This window comes from Sapajus apella, unplaced genomic scaffold (genome assembly GCF_009761245.1).
Source record: "Sapajus apella isolate SASKATOON/1434 unplaced genomic scaffold, GSC_monkey_1.0 scaffold45, whole genome shotgun sequence".
Lineage (NCBI taxonomy): Eukaryota > Metazoa > Chordata > Mammalia > Primates > Cebidae > Sapajus > Sapajus apella.
Window position 1 is genome coordinate 3402247 of NW_022436985.1, and position 25196 is coordinate 3427442.

The following is a 25196-nucleotide window of genomic DNA, read 5'->3' on the forward strand; positions in this document are numbered from 1 at the left end:
GGAACCATTTTCCCTGGGAGGCTCCCACATTTGGGATGAAGCTTTCTCTGCGGAATTTTGGCACCCTATTAATTAGTGGTTATGAGTGGGAGCTGCTCTCTCTCAGCAACTCCTATTCTGCCATCAGTCAAGTGTGATTCTGTAATAAATTTCCACGAAGCGAACTATTTCTGGTAATTCTCCCTAATTAACACCAGGCCTGCTAATAATACATCAGTACCTATGTGTTTCTGATATAACCAAGATCTTGTCTGAGAGTACTCAAAAAGGGAAACCACCAACCCAAATTAAGCTTTTGCTGGCAGAAGGATTTTATATGTAGTTCTGTAAGAAAACCTTTGATAATCTTATATTGGGGACATTTTGACTAGAAAACACTGAACGACAGGGAGGCTTGCTCTGGTTTGAGCACTGAATGGGGATTTATTGTGAACACACGGTTGAGACTTAAGCCTATAAATCTTGTACTGGATTACTGTTTCTTAACGAAGGAATGACAGATCTCTTATTTTGTCGGTGCATTTTAATGTGCAATGACGTGATTGATAGAAACCAAACAGCAGCTATTAAAATGTCAGATGCAGACTTGATGCCCTTAAAAGTTTGGCTTCTGGAGTTTAATATACTGTGAGCAAATAGACTTGAATTTCTCTGTTATTGCCAACATACAGCGTGCAACAGAAACATTTGTCTTAACTTTATACAGTTGGAAAAAAAATCTTAAACAAATAAACAAATGAGAATGAGGTGAGCCTACCTAGTTATGGAACAGTTAGTTAATGAGATCAGGATGAGTTAAGCATCCCAATATCTGAAGCAAAATGTGGAAATGTGGATGATGATTTATGTTCTAATATAAAGTTTGATATGACAGGCCGTTCCAATACATCATTTCAGCAATAAATATTTTAAAAAGACATTAAAACTTATCTATTAATTCACAAGCAGTGGGTATATTCTACACGCACAGCATAAAAACGGAGAGAAGTATAATAAATGTGATAGTATTTTCAAATATTTTGTTTGAGACATTTTGATAAGCAAATATCACACTAGAAGGATTCTTCTGAGAATTATTACATCCAGTCCTAACCTATGAATATGGAACTTGATTTATTTTCCCGTGATGACTTGATGGAAGCCACTTACCACCCAACAACAACAACAACAGACCAGAAGAGCTCATTTACAACAATGCAGTCATTTATTTGTTGAGTATGTGCACATTATGGTATTACTATACTGATTATATTTCTCATGTGACTTTTACTTAGAAAATGTATCCAAAAGCAAAACAGCAGACATATACAAACCTAAAGAGACAGAAGATAGAGATGAACAGATAAGGCAAATTATACATTGATAATCCAAATCCAATACCTTTAAACATTTGGGAAATTAGGGGGACAACTGGAAGACAGATCAAATTTGGGTAAAACTCTTCAGTATGTTTCCCTTGCTTTATGTCTGAGAAGGCTCTCCCTTCAACAGGGATGACTAAACTCCAAATACCACACAAATGTTAACAGAATACTAGGTTCACACTTGAACAGGGGTAAAGAAGAAATTATTTTATATAAAAGGGCTCCTGACATAGTACTGCTTGAAAATGGTACATTTTTGTTGTAGACTATTTTAAACATAATGCTACGTTAATATTTTGAAGGTTTGAACTGCTATTTCCATTTGTTTTTACACTGTGACCAAATGATTAGGTTCTAGTTTTAGATTCTAAACGTAATCTTAATTAATAAGAAATAAACATGATACTACAGTTATCCCATGGTACCCCTCTGGGCGACTGGTTCCAAGGACCCCCTAGGATACCAAAGTCCATGATGTTCAAGTCCCTTATATAAAATGGTGAAGGAATTCCCAAATATGCACATCCTACCATATTCTTTAAATCATCTCTAGACTACTTATAATAACTAATACAATGTAAATGCTGTGTAAATAGCTGTTACACTATATTGTTTAAGAATTAATGACAAAAAAAGTTTGTACATGTTCAGTAAAGGCACAACCATTAATGTTTTTCCCCCAAATACTTTTGACCCACAGTTGATTGAATCAGATGCGACACGGAGGACCACCTGTAGAAGCATAAGCAGGGGCTACTTTTTAGATTGCCCACTTCAGCAGGCAACATTCAGTCCATGTAAGTCCAGAGAAAGATTATAAATCTGAACTTATCACCAGAAATTTTTAAATGGGAAATAAATCCAAGGAATTTTTAGTTAGGCATTATGATTTTCATCTATGTTATGCCAAGTACGTTATTCCAAAATATACATCTAGAGAGACTAAAAGTAAATGCTCTATAGAGAAGAAGTAATGATAAAAATGCTACTGACATAGAAAATTTATAATCAGAAAAATAAATATTCAGGGAGCCCACCAGAAGAATAAAGTGCTCTGCCAGTTATTAAAGGATTACTGCTGGTGAATTAAATATGGCATTCCCCACTGGAAATACAGAGATTCTTCTGGATTATGTTCAGTATTTATTTCACAGGATTAACTGTTTTAGGAACAGATATAAAGCTTCGCCACGGAAGAGACAGACAAAATACAAAGACAAAAATGTTACATTAGGAAGCAACACTACCCTTTCAGGAATAAAATTTGGACAAATGCAACATTATGCTTCATGACAAATATGCAGAAAGAAAGGTCTAACAAAAATGATATCCTTAATGTAAGATAATGTTATAAGAAATCTGGGTCAAATAAAATTCTCTGAAGAAAACATCTAAATGCCACAGACTTATCAAATACTATCTTGACATATAACCTATGAAGGCAAAACTAAAAAAAAAAGGAAAAAAACACACCAAACAAAACCATCAACTTATTTTGTATGCCATAATGTAAAAGACTGTAAAGATGTGACGTGTACATTATATGACAATGCACATTAGCCAGCGAGTCTTTTATAGGTGGTTTCAGCAGCAACGATAAATAATGCAGAATTCAGTTCCAGCACGTTGTTTCAAAAGAAATCTCCTGCCTCCCTGCAAGATGCAGGGTGAGGAGGTAGCTGGGGTTGCTATTGGAGAAGTATTCAGTTTGCTACTTTGTGTCACCCCTTGCCATTCTTTTATCCCCAGTTAATTATTATCTGCATATAATATAAATCTGCTAGACCATAAATTAACAGCTTTCAGGACAGATGCCTTGAAAGTTCTTAGGGAGGTTAAACAAATATTGTAGCCTAAAACCTCCTCTATAACAAACATGCACACAATGGAAGTGATGTCGTAAGTGAGTGATGGGGCAGGAAGGACCTAGGGCTCTGTCTCAACTATAAAAGCACCTTGCCCCAAACAAATTTAAATTATAACTTAGGGAGTTCATGGTCTTTCACCCATTCTGGAAACAAAGAGAAAAACCAAATCAAATACCAAAACCTGTTTTCTCACTGGGCAAACAGCAACAGGATCCACAGTTTTACAATTGTTTCCCTGTCTCCATGTAGTAGCTACATAATTCTTTTCCCAAAGGAGGAAATCAAATAACAGGCCAATCTGAATTATTAAACTCCCCTCCCAACACTACCAAACCTCTGTGAATAAAAGCTTTCCAAACTTTGTGATCACATGTGAAATTGGTTCACTTATTATTGAGAGAAAACCACAAAAAGTCTGAATTTCATCACATCCTCAAGCCAATCTTTTAATTTTTAAAGGTAGAAGGAAAAAAAATGAAACAAAAAAATTATTCTGCAAAGAGAGCTCTCAACTCTTCACCAGCCAGTGGCAGAACTCAGAAACTGATTTAACTGGTTTATTATTTGAGAAGGGGGGAATGAAAAAACTGGGGGATACAATCTTCTGATTCACTATAGTTCCCAGCCACATTCTTTCCTATTTATTCTCTTTAAAGAGAGAGAAAGCTGTTAGAGGCCAAAATTATTTAATTAAATCTTTGCCTTAGCATCAGGGAAGAGAAAAAATGGAATTTGCCTAATATAAGTGATGAAGCATACACAATGAATAGAAAGTCACATTTTAGTAAAAGGCAAAAATTTGAGACTTATAAGCTATATGGTAGCTTATTTTTGGGTGCGGAAGAAATGAGAAAAGAATACAACATCTCTTACTGGCATGACACATTTTGATTAAAAAAAATCTCATTGCCCTTTCCTACTAGAATGATCCACTGTAAGGCAAAAACAATATACAAGCAATTTTTTTTTTTTTTTTTTTTTTTGAGACAGAGTCTTCCTCTGTCACCCAGGCTGAAGTGCAGTGGCATGATCTCAGCTCACTGCAACCTTTGCCTCTCAGGTTCAAGAAATTCTCGTGCCTCAGCCTCCCAAGTAGTTAGGACTACAGGCGCATGCCACTGCGTCTGGCTAATTTTTGTATTTTTAGTAGAGATGGGGTTTCACCATGTTGGCCAGGCTGGTTTCAAACTCTTAACCTCAGGTGATCCGCCCGACTTGGCCTCCCCAAGTGCTGGGATTGCAGGTATGAGCCATTGCTTGTGCTGGTCTACAAGCAATTTAAAAAAACTGACACCTACTACTGATAAAATTCTCTGTTTAAAATCCTATTTACTATTTTAAAGATAAGTATTAGTTTTTTAAAAAATGATTCTCTTATTGATAAAATTAAAGGCATTTTCATTGCCTTTTGCAGATTTTCTTGTAACTACCTAACAAGGAAAGAAGGTATAATTATTTCAGATCGGATTATTTATTCTAAAATTAAATTCTTCACTAATTTATTCTAAGATGAATTTAATAGTCCATCAGGAAATTGGTTTTTATAAAAGTTATTTTATGGGCATAAAATACAGGAAAAAGTAATAATAAATGCCAAACTGTCTCTTTACTTTATGAAGCCAAGTATTTCCTCAGACTTGGTTTTTAAAGCTGGAATTTATTCCTTCAGGGCCACTATGATTTTTCAAAACTCCATATAAATATTGAATCTAAAAATTAATTAGTAATTTTAATTTTCCTTTTTCTCTTCAAATTTCTTCTCTTCTCCTGAACTGTTGACTTTCAAAAATTCACAGAATGAGCATGTTTCTTACACAGTGGCTTGTCCTTCTTGGAGAAAAAGGTTTGACCTTCCAAACTTTCACAGCACACCTGAAAAAGAAGCATTATTTAAGAAGATATTATTTAAAAGGATATTACGCATTATTTAAGAGGATATTAACAGGATTTTATCAAGTATGCTGGAGAAGGAGAAAGTGATTTTTCCCCCAACGGATAATATGACAAAACACTTTAGTTGGTTATGTTAGACTCCCTAATATTTCACGATTACTATGACATTAGATATAATCTTTCAGAAGCAATGAAAAATGGCTTTTTCCTAGAACGTTTTCTACTTTATAGAAAGCACTGAGCATCACTTTTCTTTATCCAGAGGGAAGATTTATTCCTAACTTAAAATTGAATATAGAAAGAGGGCCCATTAAATATATTGTATCTCCCCAAATTCTAAACAACATCTTAATTTTGCTTCGTGTTGTAGAGAACCAAAACATGACTCATTAGCTTTACCAAACCTTCCCAAGCCCAACATTAGCTTGCCCCCAAATACACAGGCACAGAATACCTAAGAACTTTTTTTTAAGGGGTGCCTTGTGTTCAAGCTGAGGCCTCTTTTTAGTTTCGTATGTAAAGACCCAGGTCAACAGCTGGCTGCTGCAGGGTTACACAGTCAGCTGACTATCTACATGTATAGCTTCCCGTTCTTCCTACTGCCTTTGTTAATTAAAATGCTCATGAACAGCTTTATTAAAGAAAAGGTAAATCTGCTAAAACCTTTGCTTTTTATAGACTTTATGAAATCTAAGAGATGGATGAGGTAAACATGAGTTCAATGGTAATGTTTAGGGAAATCATTAGGCTTCAATTAATATTACTTTTGTTCCCTTTGTACAGTGGGTATTGAAAACTATAGCTATGTTAAATCTATTTTCAAAAATCAAACACCTGAACAGAGGCATGTTTAATGGATATTTACCTCCCACATTTAAAAGCTATATATTTTAATCTCTGAATCTATCCTAATCATTAAACATAAAACCTAAAATATCAAATGAATAGGCAAATACTTTATTACATGTTTATTAGACTATAGTCTCAAAAAGAAAAGAATATCCAGGAGCTACTGCTGAGAAAAGAAATGAATCAGCATATAGTTTATTCCCAGTGTTAATTCAATAATAATTTTTATAATTGTTTATTTGTATTTTAAGAAGTACCTAGCATTTCCAAAAACTACAAAAAACACTCTAGTAACAGAGGATTTTTTTTCTCTTTTTTTTTTTTTTTTAAGTAAAGGAATCTTACTGTTTTAAGAAATACATAGCTTCTTCTTATAGACAAAAACATATTAAAATTATATTTTCTCTAAGGACTAAGTATCTCACTGTTTGCCAAATCATTTCAAAAATGCCAAAAAATGTAATAAACAACTTTAAAAATTTACAAAAAAGTAAAAATATATATTTTTTAGGTTCGATGGACTGAAAGATATAAGAGCTGATATTTCCATTAAATACAAAAGCTAGAATTGGCCATACTATACCCCTTTAATTAGGAAGTAAGACTTAACTTACTGAGCATACAAAGCAAGTGTCATGCCAGGTGTAGCCCAGAGCTTCCAGGAACATGTCACCAGCTTCTATGGGAAATTCACATCCATGGCATATAGTACCAAAGAGGGCATAATAATCTGTATTGAGGCAGGGCAGAGAGACATAATTTAAACACAATGAAGTTGTAGAATGATCGTTCCTAGAAGGCAGCAACAAAATCAGGATTAAATGAGATGCTAAAGATAAAGATAATTAGGAATTTGAAAAATCTCAGGAGATGGCATAATGTTTGGCTTGAAAGATAAGTTTAGCATGTTTCAGGATTCCCTTGGTAAATATTATTTATGCAGCCTAACATTCTTGATTATAATTTTCCATGTAATACTTCTCACTTCTCTCCAACTACTTAATTGCCTAAATATGTATAAAGAAGAGCTGTTCTGGCCGGGCACAGTGACTCACACCTGTAATCCCAGCACTTTGGGAGGCTGAGGCAGGTGGATCATGAGGTAAAGAGATCAAGAGCATCCAGGCAAACATGGTTAAACCCTGTCTCTACTAAAAATACAAAAATTAACTAGGTGTGGTGGCATGCGCCTATAGTCTCAGCTACTCAGGAGGCTGAGGTGGAAGAATTGCTTGAACCCAGTAGAGGGAGGCTGAAGTGAGCCAAGATCGCACCACTGCATTCCAGCCTGGGTGACAGGGTGAGACTCTGTCTCAGGAAGGGGAGAAAAAAGAAGAAGAAGAACTGTTTTGTGACCAGTTATCAGTAGAAATAACTGTTCTGAAGAAATACAAAGGACTTCTAATAACTAGCAACAGTGAGACTAATGGACAGAGACCAGGAACAAATGTCTGATATTGGCAAATTTCACAGTGTATCTGACTTGGTCAAGAAAGAAAAAGAAACGTTACAGGAAACTTGCATGAATAAGTGCTATGACTGAATTTCTAGCTAGACTGTATCACAACAATATTAGCCACGATTTATTTTGTTGTATTTTCCTTTCAATTTTGTAACTTCATGTTGAAAACCCTTGCCCAGAAAAGATCATTTACTTGACATAGACTACAGTTACAAGAATACTAACAGGATTTCCTTCTGAAGAAAGCAGTTTTGAGAAGATGTTTCTCTATTACTAAATTAGAATTTTCTTTCTTTCTTTTTTTTTCATTAGACAGACAGTCTCTCTCTGTCACCCAGGCTGGAGTGCAGTGGTGTGATAATAGTTCCCTGCCTCCTCCACCTCCTGGGCTCAAGCCATCCTCCTGTCACCATCTCCTGAGTAACTGAGCCTACAGACACATATCACCATGCCCAGCTAATTAAAAAAAAATTTTTATGTAGAGACAGGGTCCTGGTAGGCTGCCCGTGCTGGTTTTGAACTCACAGCCTCAAGTGATAATCCTGCCTTAGCCTCCCAAAGAACTGGGATTAAAGGCTTTGAGTCACTGTGTCTGGCCCTAATTTTCTTTCTTTCTTTTTTTTTTTTTGAGACAGAGTCTCGCTCTGTTGTCCAGGCTGAAGTGTAGTGGTGCAATCTTGGCTTACAGCAACCTCCGCCTCGCGGGTTCAAGCGATTCTCCTGCCTCACCCTCCCAAGTAGCTGGGACTACAGGAGAGGAGACCATCACCATGACTGGTTAATTATTTGTGTATTTTTAGTAGAGACAGGGTTTTACCGTGTTGGCCAGGCTGGTTGCCCTAATTTTCTTTTAAGCAGCTCCTCTCACTACTGTGTTGACTCATGGTTCACCCTTTGGCCTTTGACATTGTCAGTCCAACCTCAGCTGGAGAGGAAGGCAGGCTATAATTTGCAACTCAATTCACCTTTCTTAGCAACCGTCAATCTTTAGTATTCCTTCGCACCATTTGTCAGCATAGATCCATGCAGTCTACTGTGTGCCAGGCATTGTTCAAGGCACTGCAGGGGTACAGTGATGAAGAACACAGTTGAGGTTGCTTTCGTCATGGGACTCATATTCTCATTGGAAAGAGGATGTCATGATTTATTGAATTTAAGAAATAAGTAATTTCAGATTATCGTAAGTACCATGAAAAAAAGAAAACAGTAATTTAATATAAAATAATTGGGGGGCACTATGCTATTTAGGAAAATTAGAAAAGTCCTCTCTAAAGATGTAATAGTTGCAACGAAACGTGAAGAATAAAGAGAAATTGCCACAGAAAAGCTGACGAAGAACATTACAGTTAGAAGAAAGAGTAAGCACAAAAGCCCCAAGGAAGGAAGGATCTCAGCATGTTCAGAAAACGCCAAGGGGCTGGGTATGGGTAGAATCTGGTGACAGAAGGTAAGGTGGGAGGAGATGAGGATGGCAAAACAGGCCCTAGTAAGAAGTGTAATTTGACGGGGCATGGTAGCTTACGCCTATAATCCTAGCACTTTGGGAGGCTGAGGCAGGCAGATCACTTGAGGTCAGGAGTTCTACAATATCCTGGCCAACATGGTGAAACCTTGTCTAAAAGACAAAAATATTAGCTGGGCGTGCTAGCAGGAACCTGTAATCCCAGCTACTCGGGAGGTAAGGCAGGAGAACTGCCTGAACCCGGGAGGTGGAGGTTGCAGGGAGCTGAGATCAGGCCACTGCACTCTGGCCTGGGTGACAGAGTGAGACTCTATCTCAAAAAAAAAAAAAAAAAACCAAAGAGAAGTGTAACTTTTTTTCTAGTGGAAGCCACTAAGGGGTTTAAGCTTGATCTAATTCACATTTTAAAAAAATATTACTGTAGCTGCTCTGTGCCTGCTATTTGGAGGCTGGAAGGAATGGGAGGGGCGATTACCATTTGGGTGCTAATTACAATGACCAGACAAAGGGTGAAAGCAAGTTAGACTGAGTGACAGTTAAGATGGAGAGAAATAAATGAATATGATATACAACGGAGGTAGAACTGCCAGGATTTACTATTTAGATGGGATAAGGAAAGAACAAGGGAAAAAGAATCCAGCATGGTCTGAATGTTTTTGGCTAGTGGACGGTATTGAGATGAAGGAGACTGGGTTCAGAAATGGTTTGGGGGGTTAAAAGAAAAAAAGAACAAAAACAGACCAAGTTGATTAAATGTGACATTTAAATAAATATTCAACAACATTTTTCCTCTTCTATAAGCAATTATTTGGTTTTTAAAATATGACTTCAAATACATTAAATATGGTATTAAGGCTACATAGTTTTATGTGTTTTGGCTAGATAGGGGCTACCTGCCAGTTAGTCAAAATGTTTTCCAAAGCTGCTAAAACAAACAAACTAAAAACAAAATATACAAAAAACCCCGGTTCTTTCTTCAGAAAAATTAAGTAGAATTACAAAATATTAAGCATTCTTCTTGAATCAAGGAAGGCAGCCTGTGGCCAGCTTGTCCCAAAACAGCCCATGGGGTATTTCACTGGAATTTCTGGGGTTCCTGGGAGACTGTCTAGAATATACCCAGGTCGGTTCAAACTAAGGAGCTGAAAGGAAGATGAAAATAAGAGAATATTGAGTGGGCAAAGAGGGGCTGAATAATGATGATACAGCTTCAATTCAGAAGCTGACTGCTCCTTTAACTCCACTATTCTGGAATATCCCCTTCTTCTAGCACAGCACTTTGAATTTCAAGGTAGAATAAAACTCAGCAGTGAGAATGTGGTGGTAGTGAGTGAAGGCATGATAAGGAAAAATGTTTTATATTTTGAAACGTGTATGTGGTAGTAATATCTAAGGGCTATATTAATAAATAAATCTTATGAAAGTTCATGTACAGGCTTTGGGAAGGAAAAGGAAATGTTCTGAGTTTATGTGATAAGACAAATGTAGTAGATAGGTCCTTATAGCCTAGTTTATTAAAAACCATTTTACCACGGGAACAATCCAAGTCAGGATTATCTTTGCATTCAGTAAAAGTATCAAAGGATTTCAAGTTTATTTTCAAGGCAGTTGCCTTAAAGTGCAAATCAATATCATATTCTAAAGTGGAACATTTCTGATGTTTACAACCACTCAAAATTCACTACTGGACTACAAGAAGTGGCCTTAAGGTACAAGATTTGGTAGAACTTGTATCCATAAATTATTGGGAATTCAAGCAAAATATTTTTCCTACTAAGTAATGCTTACATTCTCAATTATTATAATAAAGTTGTGAATATCTGTTTTGAAAAAGTCACATTAAAAATTCTACATAAGGCCAGGCATGGTGGGTCATGCCTGTAATCCTGGTACTTTGGGAGGCTGAGGCAGGTGGATCACCTGAGGTCAGGAGTTCGAGACCAGCCTGGCCAACATGATGAATCTTTGTCTCTACTAAAAATACAAAATTAGTTGGGCATGGTGGCGTATGCCTGTAATCCCAGCTACTTGGGAGGCTGAGGCAGAAGAATTACTTGAACCTGGAAGGCAGAGGCTGCAGTGAGCCGAGATCGCACCATTGCACTCCAGTCTGGGCAACAGGAGCGAGACTCCATCTCAAAAGAAAAAAAATCTACATGGTTTTTTCTATATGTTTAGAGTAATATTAAATGCTCCCCAAATAATTAAGAAAATGACTTTGCCTAACATTTTTTTGAACTTTATAGTCATATATGGGTTAATGTTTTACCTTTATTCAAAATTCAAGAAACAAATGGCTCCCTGATCTTACCAGTCTCACAGTAGGGTTCACCATCCTCCAAGTGAAAAACATTGTTCCGAATGGGATTTCCACAGGCTACACACACGAAACAGGAAACATGCCAAGTTTGTTTCAACGCATTGATGACTTCCTGTTACAGAAAGGTAATTAGATGTTAAAAAAGAAGACAATAAATACATAAATGTTTATTCTAGTATCTGTACCAGTATATCCCTGTAAAGCTAATCCAAAGTAGGCACACATACTTCATTTTTGTCTTGAGCTTTCCCTCAGAGTAGCAGGGTACATAAGAACAGACTCACAAATCATCGAAACTGATGCATGTTTAGATGCGTGTTCTTCACAAATGCCAATCAATAAATTTAAATAATGACCACTATGTTATTTATACATTATACACATAGTGAATAAAGTAAGCATATTTCATAAGTGCTTACTACAAAACTTTCTGCTTCCTCTCAGAGGGTGCCAGGAAACATTAACTTACAAAGGTTTTATGGTATTATCTGCAAAAGTTCTGAAGGAAAGAGGAAGCATTCAAAAATTAAAACAAACCTATACTTTGGTGTATTCTAGAAGCAATAATATAATCAGTGTAATCCAATCAGTTTAACAAAGGTTTAGGCTTTCATAAATTAGTTATGACAGCCCTAAAGCACAGACTCAAATGAGTATCTAAAACTTGGACCATAAAGCATGGATTCTAGTCAGCAATGGCCCAATGGTTAAATTTACCAAGCTATAAAGTTTTGGGCCAGATATTAATGAGTAAAGAGGTTCTGGGGAGCTGGTTTTACCAAAAATCATTTCTATGGATTGAGAGAAAGATGGAACCATTAAAATATTTTTTCATGAATAATTAATACTCTTTCTAAATATTTATCACAAAAAAGAGAATGTTATACATAAAGCATGGTTACAGTTTTGTAAATGAATTACTTATAAAGAGCAAACTGGAATAAAACACACCATAAGGTTAATAGTAATTATCTGTGATTATTAAATATTTACGTCATTTAAATTTATTCTTTACATTTTTTTGTTTTATTGTTCTTGAGTGAACTGTTTTCTTTTATAAAAAAGAAACAGCCAGGCGCGGTGGCTCATGTCTGTAATCCCAGCACTTTGGGAGGCCGAGTCGGGTAGATCACAAGATCAGGAGATTGAGGCCAGCCTGACCAACATGGTGAAACACCATCTCTATTAAAAATACAAAAAAATTAGCTGGGTATGGTGGTGCGCGCCTGTAATCTGAGGCAGGAGAATCACTTGAACCCGGGAGGCAGAGGTTGCAGTGAGCTGAGATCATGCCACTGCACTCCAGCCTGGAGGACAGAGTGAGACTTCATCTCAAAAAGAAATATATATATATATATACATATATATTTATTTATATATATATATATATAAATATATATATACACACACACATTATATGTATATTTGTATATGTGTGTGTGTACATATGTATATATATGTGCATATATATATACAGAGATAGATATAGACATAGAATTATTAGCCATAGAAAACTTTATAGTTCACTACTGAAGGATAATGGGAAGAAACACATATTTAGATGCAAAAAAATCACCATGAACATATATAGAAGATGTACATTGAATCAAGCCATTTCCCAAGGCTTCCAGAGTATTCTTCCCTTTCTACTCTTCTTCTTTTTTTTTAAATTGTACTTTAGGTTCTGGGGTACATGTGCAGATCATACAGGATTGTTGCATAGGTACACACATGGCAATGTGGTTTGCTGCCTCCATTTCCCTGTCACCTACATCTGGCATTTTTCCCCATGTTATCTCTCCCTGACCTCCCCGCAACCCCGCTGTCCCTCCCTTGGCTCCCACCCAACAGATCCCAGTGTGTGATGCTCCCCTCCCTGTGTCCATGTGTTCTCATTGTTCAATACCCGCCTATGAGCGAGAACATGCGGTGTTTGATTTTCTGTTTGTCACTTTGCTGAGAATGATGGTTTCCAGATTCATCCATGTCCCTATGAAGGACACGAACTCATCATTTTTTATGGCTGCATAGTATTCCATGGTATATATGTGCCACATTTTCCTTGTCTAGTCTATCGTCGATGGGCATTTGGGTTGGTTCCAGGTCTTTGCTACTGTAAACAGTGCCGTTATGAACATACATGTGCATGTATCTTTGTAATAGAATGATTTATAATCCTTTGGGTATATGCTCAGTAATGGGATTGCTGCATCAAATGGAATTTCTACTGCTAGATCCTTGAGAAAGTGCCACACTGTCTTCTACAATGGTTGAACTAATTTACACTACCACCAACAGTATAAAAGTGTTCCTATTTCTCCACATCCTCTCCAGCATCTGTGGTCTCCAGATTTTTTAATGACTGCCATTCTAACTGGCGTGAGGTGGTATCTCAATGTGGTTTTGATTTGCATTTCTCTAATAATCAGTGATGATGAACATTTTTCCACATGATTCTTTGCCCCATATATGTCTTCTTTTGAAAAGTGTCTGTTTATATCCTTCTCCCACTTTTGGATGGGTTTGTTTGCTTTTTTCTTGTAAATCTGTTTTAGTTCTTTGTAGGTTCTGGATATTAGCCCTTTGTCAGATGGGTAGATTGCAAAAATTTTTTCCCATTCTGTTGGTTGCTGGTTCACTCTAATGATTGTTTCTTTTGCTGTACAGAAGCTCTGGAGTTTCATTAGGTCCCATTTGTCTATTTTGACTTTTGTTGCCAATACTTTTGGTGGTTTAGTCATGAAGTCCTTGCCTTTGCCTATGTCCTGAATGGTTTTGCCTAGGTTTTCTTCTAGGGTTTTTATGGTATTAGGTTTTACTATCCCCATCAAACTACCAATGACCTTCTTCACAGAACTGGAAAAAACCACCTTAAACTTCATATGGAACCAAAAGAAAGCCTGCATAGCCAGATAATCCTAAGCAAAAAGAACAAAGCTGGAGGCATCACGCTACCTGATTTCAAGCTATACTACAAAGCTACAGTAATCAAAACAGCATGGTACTGGTACCAAAACAGAGATATAGACCAATGGAACAGAACAGAGGCCTGGGAGGCAATGCCACACATCTATAACCATCTGATCTTTGACAAACCTGACAAAAACAAGCAATGGGGAACAGATTCCCTGTTTAATAAATGATGTTGGGAAAACTGGCTGACAGTGTGCAGAAAGCAGAAACTGGACCCCTTCCTGAGACCTTACACTAAAATTAACTCCAGATGGATTAAGACTTAAACCCTTTCTATTCTTGAGACAAATCTTTCTTTAACAAGTAATCAAATAACTAAAACACCATCTACACAAGCTATCAAAGTTCTTGTTTATCTCCAAAGCAATAAGTATGAGATTTCCATTTCTTAGAACTTTATTTGGTTCTAAGACACTAACTTCACTTTGTTTTATTATTCTAGCATTCATAGAACATCTTGATACACCAAAACATTCTGAATATTTCATCAATTATTTGTTATTACTTGGGAAGGTACAGTCTGAACCATTCCACTTTTTTGTTCCCAACATACTACACAAATTAATAATCTAGAAATATTTCAGGTGGCATATTTATAATTTTAAGTGTCTTCTAAGTTTTAGACACATTTAAGGATATCCTAAGAGATAACTTAAGACTACACAATAATGCATACTAACTATTCTCTCAATTAATAAGAGAGTTTCATTATCATATTTTCACATAGAGAGTGTATTAGAGCTCAGTAGGACCATTTCCAACTTTTGTGTGAAGCCACATATTTTGGCTTCTTCTGAAATCATATTCCAGCTCCTTGTCACCCATAAAGTATGCCTAACTCTTACTTTATAATTGCAAACTAGGTATTCCAGAGCAAGAAATTCATGTATTCATCATTATTTATTATATACTGTATCTGATGCCTAAATTACTCCTTTTTTGCAAAAAAAGGAAAAAAAATTATTTTTCCATCACATGTGCACCCTCATAAAACTGAGGTTATATTTTTAAACATTATATGTATTCAAGAAAAATACATCATTTATAAACCTCATGTTTTATATATTTCATGAAATCAGTGTCCTGTGCTTGAACTCTGACAAGTGGGGAAATACTGCCCTTATAAAAGCTATGGAATTTAATTTAAAACAGTGAAGGTGTCAGTTCTGAGAACTCAGCTGTGTGTGGTCCTATGTGACCTCTTCATTCCTAAGCAAACAGGGTCCTGTTGAGGAAGCACACCCACAGTAAATTATTTTTCCCCCACAGTGGCTAGTCTTTCGCCAGACAAGTCAGCACTCAGTGAGACAAAACCAAAGACAACCTAACCCCATGAGTCCGATATATTTCCACAGAGCTCTATTTAGTTTTGCTTTACAATAATAAATAGTGATAAAAGCAGAGAGGGCATAAAGCAAGAAGAAAATAAAAAGTTAAAATGATAGAAGAGTTTCATATCAAAAAATTATTCTACTTTAAAACTCAGTTAGAAGAAAAAAAAAAACATTTCCAATACTTACTCCAAGGATCTTCCTTTGGCATCTACCACACTCAGGAGCGAAGAATTTCTCATAGCAAAGCTCACAATACAGGGCTCCTTTTTCCTCTACAAATCCAATGTAGGCCATTGTATTTTTGCAGTGAGCGCAGTTAAATTCCTCCGGGTGCCAAGATTTCCCCAGTGCCACTAAGAATGGTCCTCTGACAGAAGAAAAAGAAGTCAACTAAGTTTGAGAATAAAAGTTTCCAGAGTTAGCCTCGATAGAACCTCTTTTATGCACTGTCCAGTCAATTAAATACTTGCTCAATTTTCCTCCTTAAGGACAGAACTCACGGGTGTTGGGTGTTGTAAATTCATATTGGGACTCTGCATTTATGTGAAGAGAAAAGGGGAGAGGAGTACTTAAGGGATTCCTTCAAGAAAGGGTATTTCCCACCCATTTTTCTGTCTTAAGGGAATTTGATATGTTTCATTGAGCTTAAATGAACCAATCTGTCTGCATCATGAGGACTGAGAATGAGGATGTTAACTGTGACTGTGACAACATGAAACAACCAGAAAAGAAAAGGTGGTTTAGGTAGAGAAGAGACTTTGACATTTCTATAAAAGAAACAAACAAAGATTTCAATTTGGTAAGTTGAAGTGCTAAAAATAGTAAGAATTATTGCCTGAGATAATTTCTCTTCCCCACACATTATTTCATATAATTATTTCTCAACTTTACTAAACATATCAAATCCTCACCCTCCAAAATGTCTACAGAAACTGTAAACTAGATATTACAGATTGTCTGAAACTACTAGGAAAGGTTTTGTTTCATTCAAATATGACTATTTTCAAAAATTTGATCTTATTGTGGTAAGAACCCTTAAAACGAGATCCACTCACTTAACAGATTTTTTTTTTTTTTTTTGAGACGAAGTCTTGCTCTATCACCCAGGCTGGAGAGCAGTGGCACGATCTTGGCTCACTGCTACATCCGCCTCAGGTGCAAGTGATTCTCCTGCCTCAGCTTCCCGAGCAGCTGGGACTACAGGCACGTGCCGCCACACCCAGATAATTTTTTGTATTTTTAGTAGAGATTAGGTTTCACCATGTTGGCCAGGATGGTCTCAATCTCTTTATCTTGTGATCTGCCTGCCTCAGCTTCCCAGTGCTGGATTACTTGCAGTGAGCCACCTCACCTGGCCACTTAACAGGTTTTTAAGAGTACAATGTAATATATTGTTAGCGATGGACACAATGTTGTACAGCAGATCTCTAGAACTGATTCATCTTGCATAACTTAAATTTTATATCCACTGTGCGCCAACTTCCCCCTCCCCGTTCCCCAACATGACTGAGTTTTAACACCCATTTGTATCAAGGTAACAAATGTTTGTAAAAAGAGTTTTTCCCCCCATTAAATACTATATGGTCATGAACTGATAAGATGGGCTTGGTTTGCTGGGCAGAAATCCATTATGAATCCTTATCTAGTCATGAAGCCTGCAGAGACTAACCATTCTAGCCTCTGCAACATACTTTTCAGTAGCTATATCACACTAATTTATATTCATAGAGAGGCTTTACCTTCAAGGCACTTTTGCACTTATCTAATTTGTCCATGCAACATTCCTGTGAGATAGACCAGGACAGTTATTACAAATTCAGTTTAACAGATGGAGAAGCCAAGGTACAGAATGTTCAAAAGATATGACAAATATAAAATCACTGACTGAGCCAAGGCCAGAAGCTGAATTTCCTAATTTCTAGTATGCCGCTCTAGTCAACTGATACTCTGCCTTTGACCTCATTAACATCACTTATCAGCCCTAGGCGACCATATGGTAATTATTAGTAAGCATCAGACACCAGACTTCTAGGCAGATTATTAACAGGAGAAGACACAGCAATGTGTATCACAAAATCACAGCATTTTTAAACTTCTGACAGTAACATAAACCTTGCTATTCAATAACTATCTCCCACTGTAAATTCTTTGTCAACATATTGATGTTTACTCAGAATCACTACCTAATTCTGCAAGAGTCACAAAAGGAGAAAAGAAATTTTTTATGTGGGGTATAAGAGGGTATTTACTTCCCCCACTTTTTGTTAACTTGTTTCTTATTAATAACATGATGCCATTTTACATAAGCTAGTACATACAATTCTCTCTCTTTTTTTGTAAAGTGGATTTATTCAATTGAACAATAAGAGATAATTTTAAATAAAGTTTTAAGCAGAAAATATCCAACAAGAATGCAAAACTCAATCCTAGTACAAGAATAGTTACAATATAAATCCATGGGGTATATTATTTTCTTAGGACTGCCGTAAAAAATTGCCACAACCTTGGCAAAACAACAAAAATTTACTTCCTCACAATTCTGGAAGATCAAAGTCTGGAATCAAGGTTTCAGCAGGGTGGTGCTCCCTTCAAAGGCCCTAGGAGAGAATTCTTTCCTTTTCTCTCTTAGGTTCCCGTGGATTCAGGTATTCCTTGACTCATGGCCACATCGCTCCATTCTCTACCTCCAGGGTCACATTGCCTCTTTTATATATGTCTTCTCATCTATGTATCTGTCCCTAGTGTTCCTGAGGCTCTCTCTTATAAGGGTACACATGGTTGCATTTGGGGCCCACCCAGATAATTCTGTATAAGCTCCTCCTTTCAAGAGCTTTAGTTTAATCACATTTTTGGACATACAAAGTGATTGAGATAAGCAGTTTATTATTATTATTTTTAAAACTTTAGGGTACCATAATTTTGTTATGACTAATAAGGAATCCCTTTGTGTTTATTAATTCCTGCCAGAAAAGAAAGGGCCATCGATGACCTATTCTGTAATCGAGTATCTTACATTTGGTAAGTGGGCTGTCATTTTTAACTGACTAATAACAATCCTACTCAACAACTTCATTCATCTAATTTTCTCAGTGCATATTTGGCAAGTAGTATATCAGCAAAGATAAACCAGGAGTCACACTGCTCAACGCCAGACAAAGTTTGACGAGTGACCTGCGCTTTTCTGCCAGGTGGGTAACCGGTTATATATGCATGAAAAATCTTTCAGACTCAATTTACTGTGACCATAACACAGGGTATGGTAGAGCTTTGGGGTTTCATGCTACTATCTGGCTGCACATTGAAAAAGACTCAAAACCATTTACTAGGGTGAGTTTTTTACTAGGGCCCATCTTTAGCTCATCCATAAGGCTGGAGGACTCTTGAGGCTAGTATTCTTATTTGGCTTCTCAATTTTCAAAGTCAATCCAACTTCAAACTGCATTCTGTTAAGCATAAGTGTTGGTATGTACCTGGAACAAAATGAAAATCTCTGCTCCTGGAGCATGTCTGTTGGTGCTATCAAATATTTGACAAAGTTCATCTGAGAAAAAGAAGACATTTAAGAACAACTGATCAAGGAAAATACATTCCATTTGCCAGATTTTCTAAAATATGTGTTGAGTTCAAGTCAGCTCAACAGAAAACTGGGTTCTGTGAATCACAGCATATTGGGCCTGCTGCACCCCACAGGATTATTCCTTTTATGAATGGTGTTTCTTGTGATACATCAGCTTGTATGACAGTTGTTACAGGACAGAGCTCTATGAAATTCACCCTTGCTCTTCCTGCAGGTTGTTGCTGGAGTGTTGTTAAATCACCCAGCATCATTTTCACATTGACTCATTCAGAGAAATTCCTCTCTGATTTCTGTAGCAAGAACTGTTATGCTTTTTCTCAGCAATAGTCTTTTTTTTTTTTTTTTTTGAGATGGAGTCTCACTCTGTTGCCTGGGTTGGAGTGCAGTTGTACGATCTTGGCTCACTGCAACTTCCACCTCCTAGGTTCAAGTGATTCTCCTGCCTCAGCCTCCCGAGTAGCTGAGATTACAGGTGCGTGCCACCACGCCCAGCTAATTTTTTGCATTTTTAGTAGAGACAGGGTTTCACCATGTTGGCCAGGCTTGTCTTAAACTCCTGACCTCGTGATTTGCCCACCTTGGCCTCTCAAAGTGCTGGGATTACAGGTGTGAGCCACCGTGCCCAGCCAGCAATAGTCTTATTTTTATCTTACTGCAAATCGCAAAACTACCTTTCATTTTTTGTAGACTGCTAGAAGGCCAAAAGCCAAATTGACAGTGTAACCAGAGGCAAGTAGGCAGGTCATTATTCGAGTACTGTCCAGTCTCAATGTTAGGTTCATTTTTCACAAGTCCACCCATGAATTTCATTCTTTTTCCCCTTTTGTAATTTATAAGATTATCTTATATTTCACATATCCTTGAAAATATTTTTAAAAACTTACTGGGATATAGTTCACTATAAATACATAAACTAAAACTATCATCCATTAAAAGGATGACTTTAAAATATTTCATTACTTCCTTTCAAATAGCAAAAGGAATGTCAGACAGTAAAGAAATTCCCTCTGCACCTTTAAAAAAAACAAGTTGAAAATGACTCTTACTCCTGTCAGATCTCCTTTCTTAAACAAGCACGCTCAGGGCAACTACTGGCCTAACTTGATACTTCTTGGCTATCCTGAAAGAACATCTTTCCCCACCAATGACCTTGAAATTATGCATAGATCAAACAATGAAATAAATCTCTTACATATAGCAAAGTGTTCTCCTCTCTGTGTCAGCAAAGACTAATTTAACAAATTCATTAACACAGGATTAGCACTAAAGAAGTTCTTCTTGTTCCATGTAGGATTGGGTTTCCCTTTGTGACCAGGAATGACAGGCTCAGATAGCTGCAGAGTGGAATTAAGTATTCAGCTATCTCTTCTAGTACTCGATGTCCTGTGAGGCCTTACTAAGTACATGATAACTGACAAATGTAGGGAAAAGAGGGACTTAAAGCATTTGATTGGAGAGACAAGAGCTATGGCATGAAACTTTTCACCCTGTTTATCTTCTGTGAGACCTACCCCAAAAAGGGGGTCAGGCGAGGGAAGGAAAGAAAAGGTAGGGAAGGATGTTAAGGAAGAGTTGAGAGAAAAAGAAAAGCTTACAAACACAAAGGTGAAAAGAACTGCAGATTTCAACAGGCACAACCTAACTGGGATTTAGCTTCAAAATCGGGTGCTTATTTTTTGCTTCCCTTTGTTATTTATTGTCATAATAACCCCACTGATAGAAATTAACTTTTCCATATACATGCAGATCAAGGAAACATCAGAGAAATCAGCCAACTTTTCTAAGATCATATGGATGACAAACTAACTGTAAAACTGGAATTTTTCAAAGCCCAACCAAAACAGATTTTATTAGACCGAAAATTACTGCATCAACAGAAGTCAGTAACAAAAGTCTCCCGATGCTATAAAAAACGACTGATGTGCTCAAGAATAAAAATGGAATCTGATATTCTGCTTAGTTAGATATACTAATACAAATGTGCAAACCACTTTTATATTTTGTATCTGTCTACATAAAGGGAGAGGCTGGCATGAGCAAAGGGCAAAAGAACAACACAGCCACAGGAACAACTTGAAATAGAAACAAGATAATTGGGAGAAACTGCATATATATACATTCACAAACACACACACAAACACAAGCAGGAAGGGAGTAAAAGAGAATCAAACACACAGTGACTATCGTCTTAGATACTCAAAACTGCAGATATTAACAATCTTTCCTAAAATTTGGAAACACTGTATTTGTCACTCTTAATTCTTCATTTCCAGTGGATTATACCCAAACTTCCCAATTTGGAACATTAAAAAAAAACAATTCTTTCATTGAATATTATCTTTAATTTGTAGTCCTTTAACATACTACATTTAAAGGGTTGTGAGGCCACCTATAGTTTTATATTTGAAAAGCATAAATGACTTGCTTCTCAAAAATGAATGCACAGGTAAAATGAGTTTAAATAGTGAATAAAGAGAACAAGTTCTAAGGAGGTGACGTTAATTGACAACTTTTTAAAACTCTACTGGAGACAATTATAGTCAAATCTTTTTATTGAGATTATTATAAAATCTTGCAAAGCAAGATAAATGTAATTCAATAATAAGACAAGTGAGATATAATTTCAATTTGGCAACACTAATATGCATTCTAAAAATATTTAAAAGTTCATCTAGCAATTGAACAAAAATTTACTAAATGCAATATGTGCTAAGCACTATCCTAGAAAAAGGAAATCTGGCAGGAACAAAGCCCCCCCCCAAAAAAACCCTGCTTGCATGGAACTTATAATAACTAAAGTAGGACAGGGAGACAAGATAAATAAATAAAATACATGGCATGTTAGATATTAAAGGCTGAGAAGAAAAATAAAGCAGGGAAGGCAGACAGGAAGACGGTATATGGGTAATAGTGATGAAACGAGAGAATTTAAATAGGTGACCAGGAACACTCTGATATTTGAGTAAAGACCCTCTCCATGAGAGTGGGTAGAACCTGTGACCAACATAGGGTATCACTCCTGTGATTAAATAACTAAATACCAAAAAGAATTGTGCAGATACAATTACATCCCCCTAGGCCGGGTGCAGTGGCTCACACCTGCAATCCCAGCACTTTGGGACGTCGAGGTGGGTGGATCCCCTGAGATCAGGAGTTCGAGACCAGAATGGCCCAAATAGTGAAACCCTGTCTCTACTAAAAATACAAAAAATTAGCTGGGCGCATGCCTATAGTCCCAGTTCCTCAGGAGGGGAGGCAGGAGAATTGCTTGAACCTAGGAGGCAGAGGTTGCAGTGAGCAGAGATTGCACCACTGCACTCCAGCATGGGCAACAGAGTGAGACTCTGCCTCAAAAAAAAAAAAAAAAAGCCAAGACCGAAAAACAATTACATCCCCTAATCAGTGGGTACTGAGTTAATAAAAAAAACAGATGATCCTGGATAGGCCTGACCTAATCAGATGAGACCTTAAAAGAGGTTAAAAAGCAACAGCAGAGGCTCTACTGCTGGCCCTGGAGAAGAAGGCAATTATGCTGTGAACTGTCTAAGGTGGGGACAGCCTATAAGGATGTCAGTCCTAGAGCTACAAGGACCTGAATTTGTGCAACAACCTGAGTGAGACTGGAAGATCTGGATCTCTAGATAACTTCAGCTCAGCTGACACCATGATTTCAGCCTGGTGAGATTCCAAGCAAGGGACTCAGCTAACCCATAGACTCAAGACACAGAAACTGTGAGACACTGGCTGGGGATAGTGGCTCATGCCTCTAATCCCAGCACTTTGAGGCAGAGATGGGTGGATCACTTGAGGCCAGGATTACGAGACCAGCTTGGGCAACACGGTGAAACCCCATCTCTACTAACAATACAAAAATTAGCTGGGCATGGTGGTGTGTACCTGTGGTCACAGCTATTTGAGAGGCTGAGGCAGGAGAATCCCTTGCCCCTGGATGGCAGAGGCTTCAGTAAGCTGAGATCCTGCCACTACATTCCAGCCTGGGCAATAGAGTGAGACTCGGTCTCAAAAAGCAAAAACAAAAACAAAGAAATAAAAACTGTGAGACACCTTAGTGTTATTTTTAGTAATCTCAAGTCTTTTTTTTTTTTCTTGGTAGTTTAGTAATGATCTTTCCAAGGAACCAACTTGTAGTTTCATTGATTTTTGTTTTTTTTTTTTTGAGATGGAGTCTCACTCTGTTGCCCAGGCTGGAGTGCAGTGGCATGATGTTGGCTCACTACAACCTCTGCCTCATGGGTTCAAGTGATTCTTCTGCCTCAGCTTCCTCAGTAGCTCGGACTACAGGCATGCACTGCCACGCCGGGCTAATTTTTATGTTTTTAGTAGAGACAAGGTTTCACCATATTAACCAGGCTGGTTTCGAACTCTTAACCTCACGATCCGCCCTCCTCGGCCTCCCAAAGTGCTGAGATTACAGGAGTGAGCCACCATGCCTGGCCAGTTTCATTGGTTTTTTAAAATTCTCAATTTCATTCATTTCTGCTGTAATCTTTGTTCTTGTCTTCCTTCTATATTTTGGATTTAGTTTGATCTTTTTCTAGAGTCTTAAGGTAGAAGGCAATGTTATTGATTTGAGATTGTTCTTCCTTCTAAATGCAGACTTTGCCAGCTATCAATTTCCCTCTAAGTACTGCTTTAGCTGCATTCAATAAGTTTTGCTATATCATATTTTCATTTTTATTCCACTCAAAGTATTTTCTGTTTTCCCTTGTGATTTCTTTTCTGATCCATTAGTTGTTTAAGGAGTGTGTTTTTTATTTCTACATATTTATGAATTTCCCAAATTTTCTTCTGTTATTGATTTCTAATTTCATTCCATTCTGGTCAGAGAGCATACTTTGTATCATTTCAGTTCTTTTAAATTTCTTGAAACTTGTTTTATGCCTTAACATATGGTCTATCCTGGTGAATGTTCTATGTACACTTCAGAAGAATACCTATTCTGCTGGATTCTGCTGTTGCTGAGTGAAATGTTCTATAGATATCTGTTAAAGTCTACTTGGTATTTAGTGTTATTCAAGATTTCTAATTTTTTTGTTGTTTTTCTGATCAGTCATCAATTATATCCATTAATTAAAGTGGAGTGTTGAAGTTTCCAACTATTACTACTGAATTACATATATTACTCCCTTCTATTCTGCCAGTTTTTGTTTCACTTATTTTGTTGCTCTGTTAGGTAAATACATGTTTATAACTCATATTTTCTTGATAGATTTAACTTTTTATCATGATAAAATGTAGACTCTGTTTCTAGTAATATTTTTTGTCTTAACATCAATTTTATCTGATATTGTACAGTCATTCTAACTTTTTCAGTTACTATTTGCATAATATATTTTTCTATACTTTTACTGGTAACATATTTGTATCACTTTTTAAAACTGTGTCTCTTGTAGACAACTTAAGGTTATATTATAATTTTATCTACCCTGCCCCTCTCTCTTTTAGCTGGAGTGAGTGACATATTTAGTTTAATGTAACCTACTGATAAAGTAGGATTTATTAGTGCCATTTTGCTATTCATTTTCTCTATGTTGTATGTCTTTTTGGTTCCCTTTCCTACATAAAAAAGTAAAAGAGGAATCAAGGTCATCAGCTAATAGTAGGGATGGGAAAGGAGATTTTAGAAGTCTGAGGCAATAACATTGCCTTCTATCTTAAGACTCTAGAAAGAAGACGTAACATCAGTTTTTTGGGGAAAGTGGGAAACTAAACATGCTAGAGAAACATAGCAGTTTTTTGTTACTATTAAGAACATACCTGGGGAAAAGAAAGAACATACCTGAGACTAGTAGTGATGAAATGAAAATGAAACTGGTTAGTGTGATTGTGGAATTCCTTCCAGTCACATTCATCTGCTCAGGTGTGAGCACGGAGTAAACTAAAAATATATACAATGGTGCCAGTATGGTAATTTTCATAGAAGTTTTCAACGGACATTTGTTGTACAAAATATTGATTTGATTATAAATAGACTTCTGAACCTTATTGCTTTACATTCTTTTCAAATAACCTAAATTGGTTTATTAAAGTTAGATAATCCTCACCTCTCCTTCTTGCACTGATGTAATCCTAG

At 36.8% G+C, this 25196-nt stretch overlaps 1 protein-coding gene across 18 annotated transcripts in view; it reads right to left on the bottom strand.

The window, feature by feature from the left end:
• Nucleotides 1-1182: 1182 nt before the first annotated feature.
• Nucleotides 1183-25196, bottom strand: part of PDLIM5 (PDZ and LIM domain 5) — a 205560-nt gene continuing 181546 nt past the window's right edge. For all 18 annotated transcript variants that reach the window (XM_032239580.1, XM_032239584.1, XM_032239577.1 and 15 more), the window contains 4 exons: nucleotides 15712-15892; nucleotides 11210-11330; nucleotides 6589-6704; nucleotides 1183-5104 (listed from right to left, as the gene is read on the bottom strand). In XM_032239580.1, coding sequence (XP_032095471.1) covers nucleotides 5015-5104; nucleotides 6589-6704; nucleotides 11210-11330; nucleotides 15712-15892 — 508 coding nt within the window. In that variant the 3' untranslated portion in view covers nucleotides 1183-5014. The remainder of the gene's footprint in view (nucleotides 5105-6588; nucleotides 6705-11209; nucleotides 11331-15711; nucleotides 15893-25196) is intronic.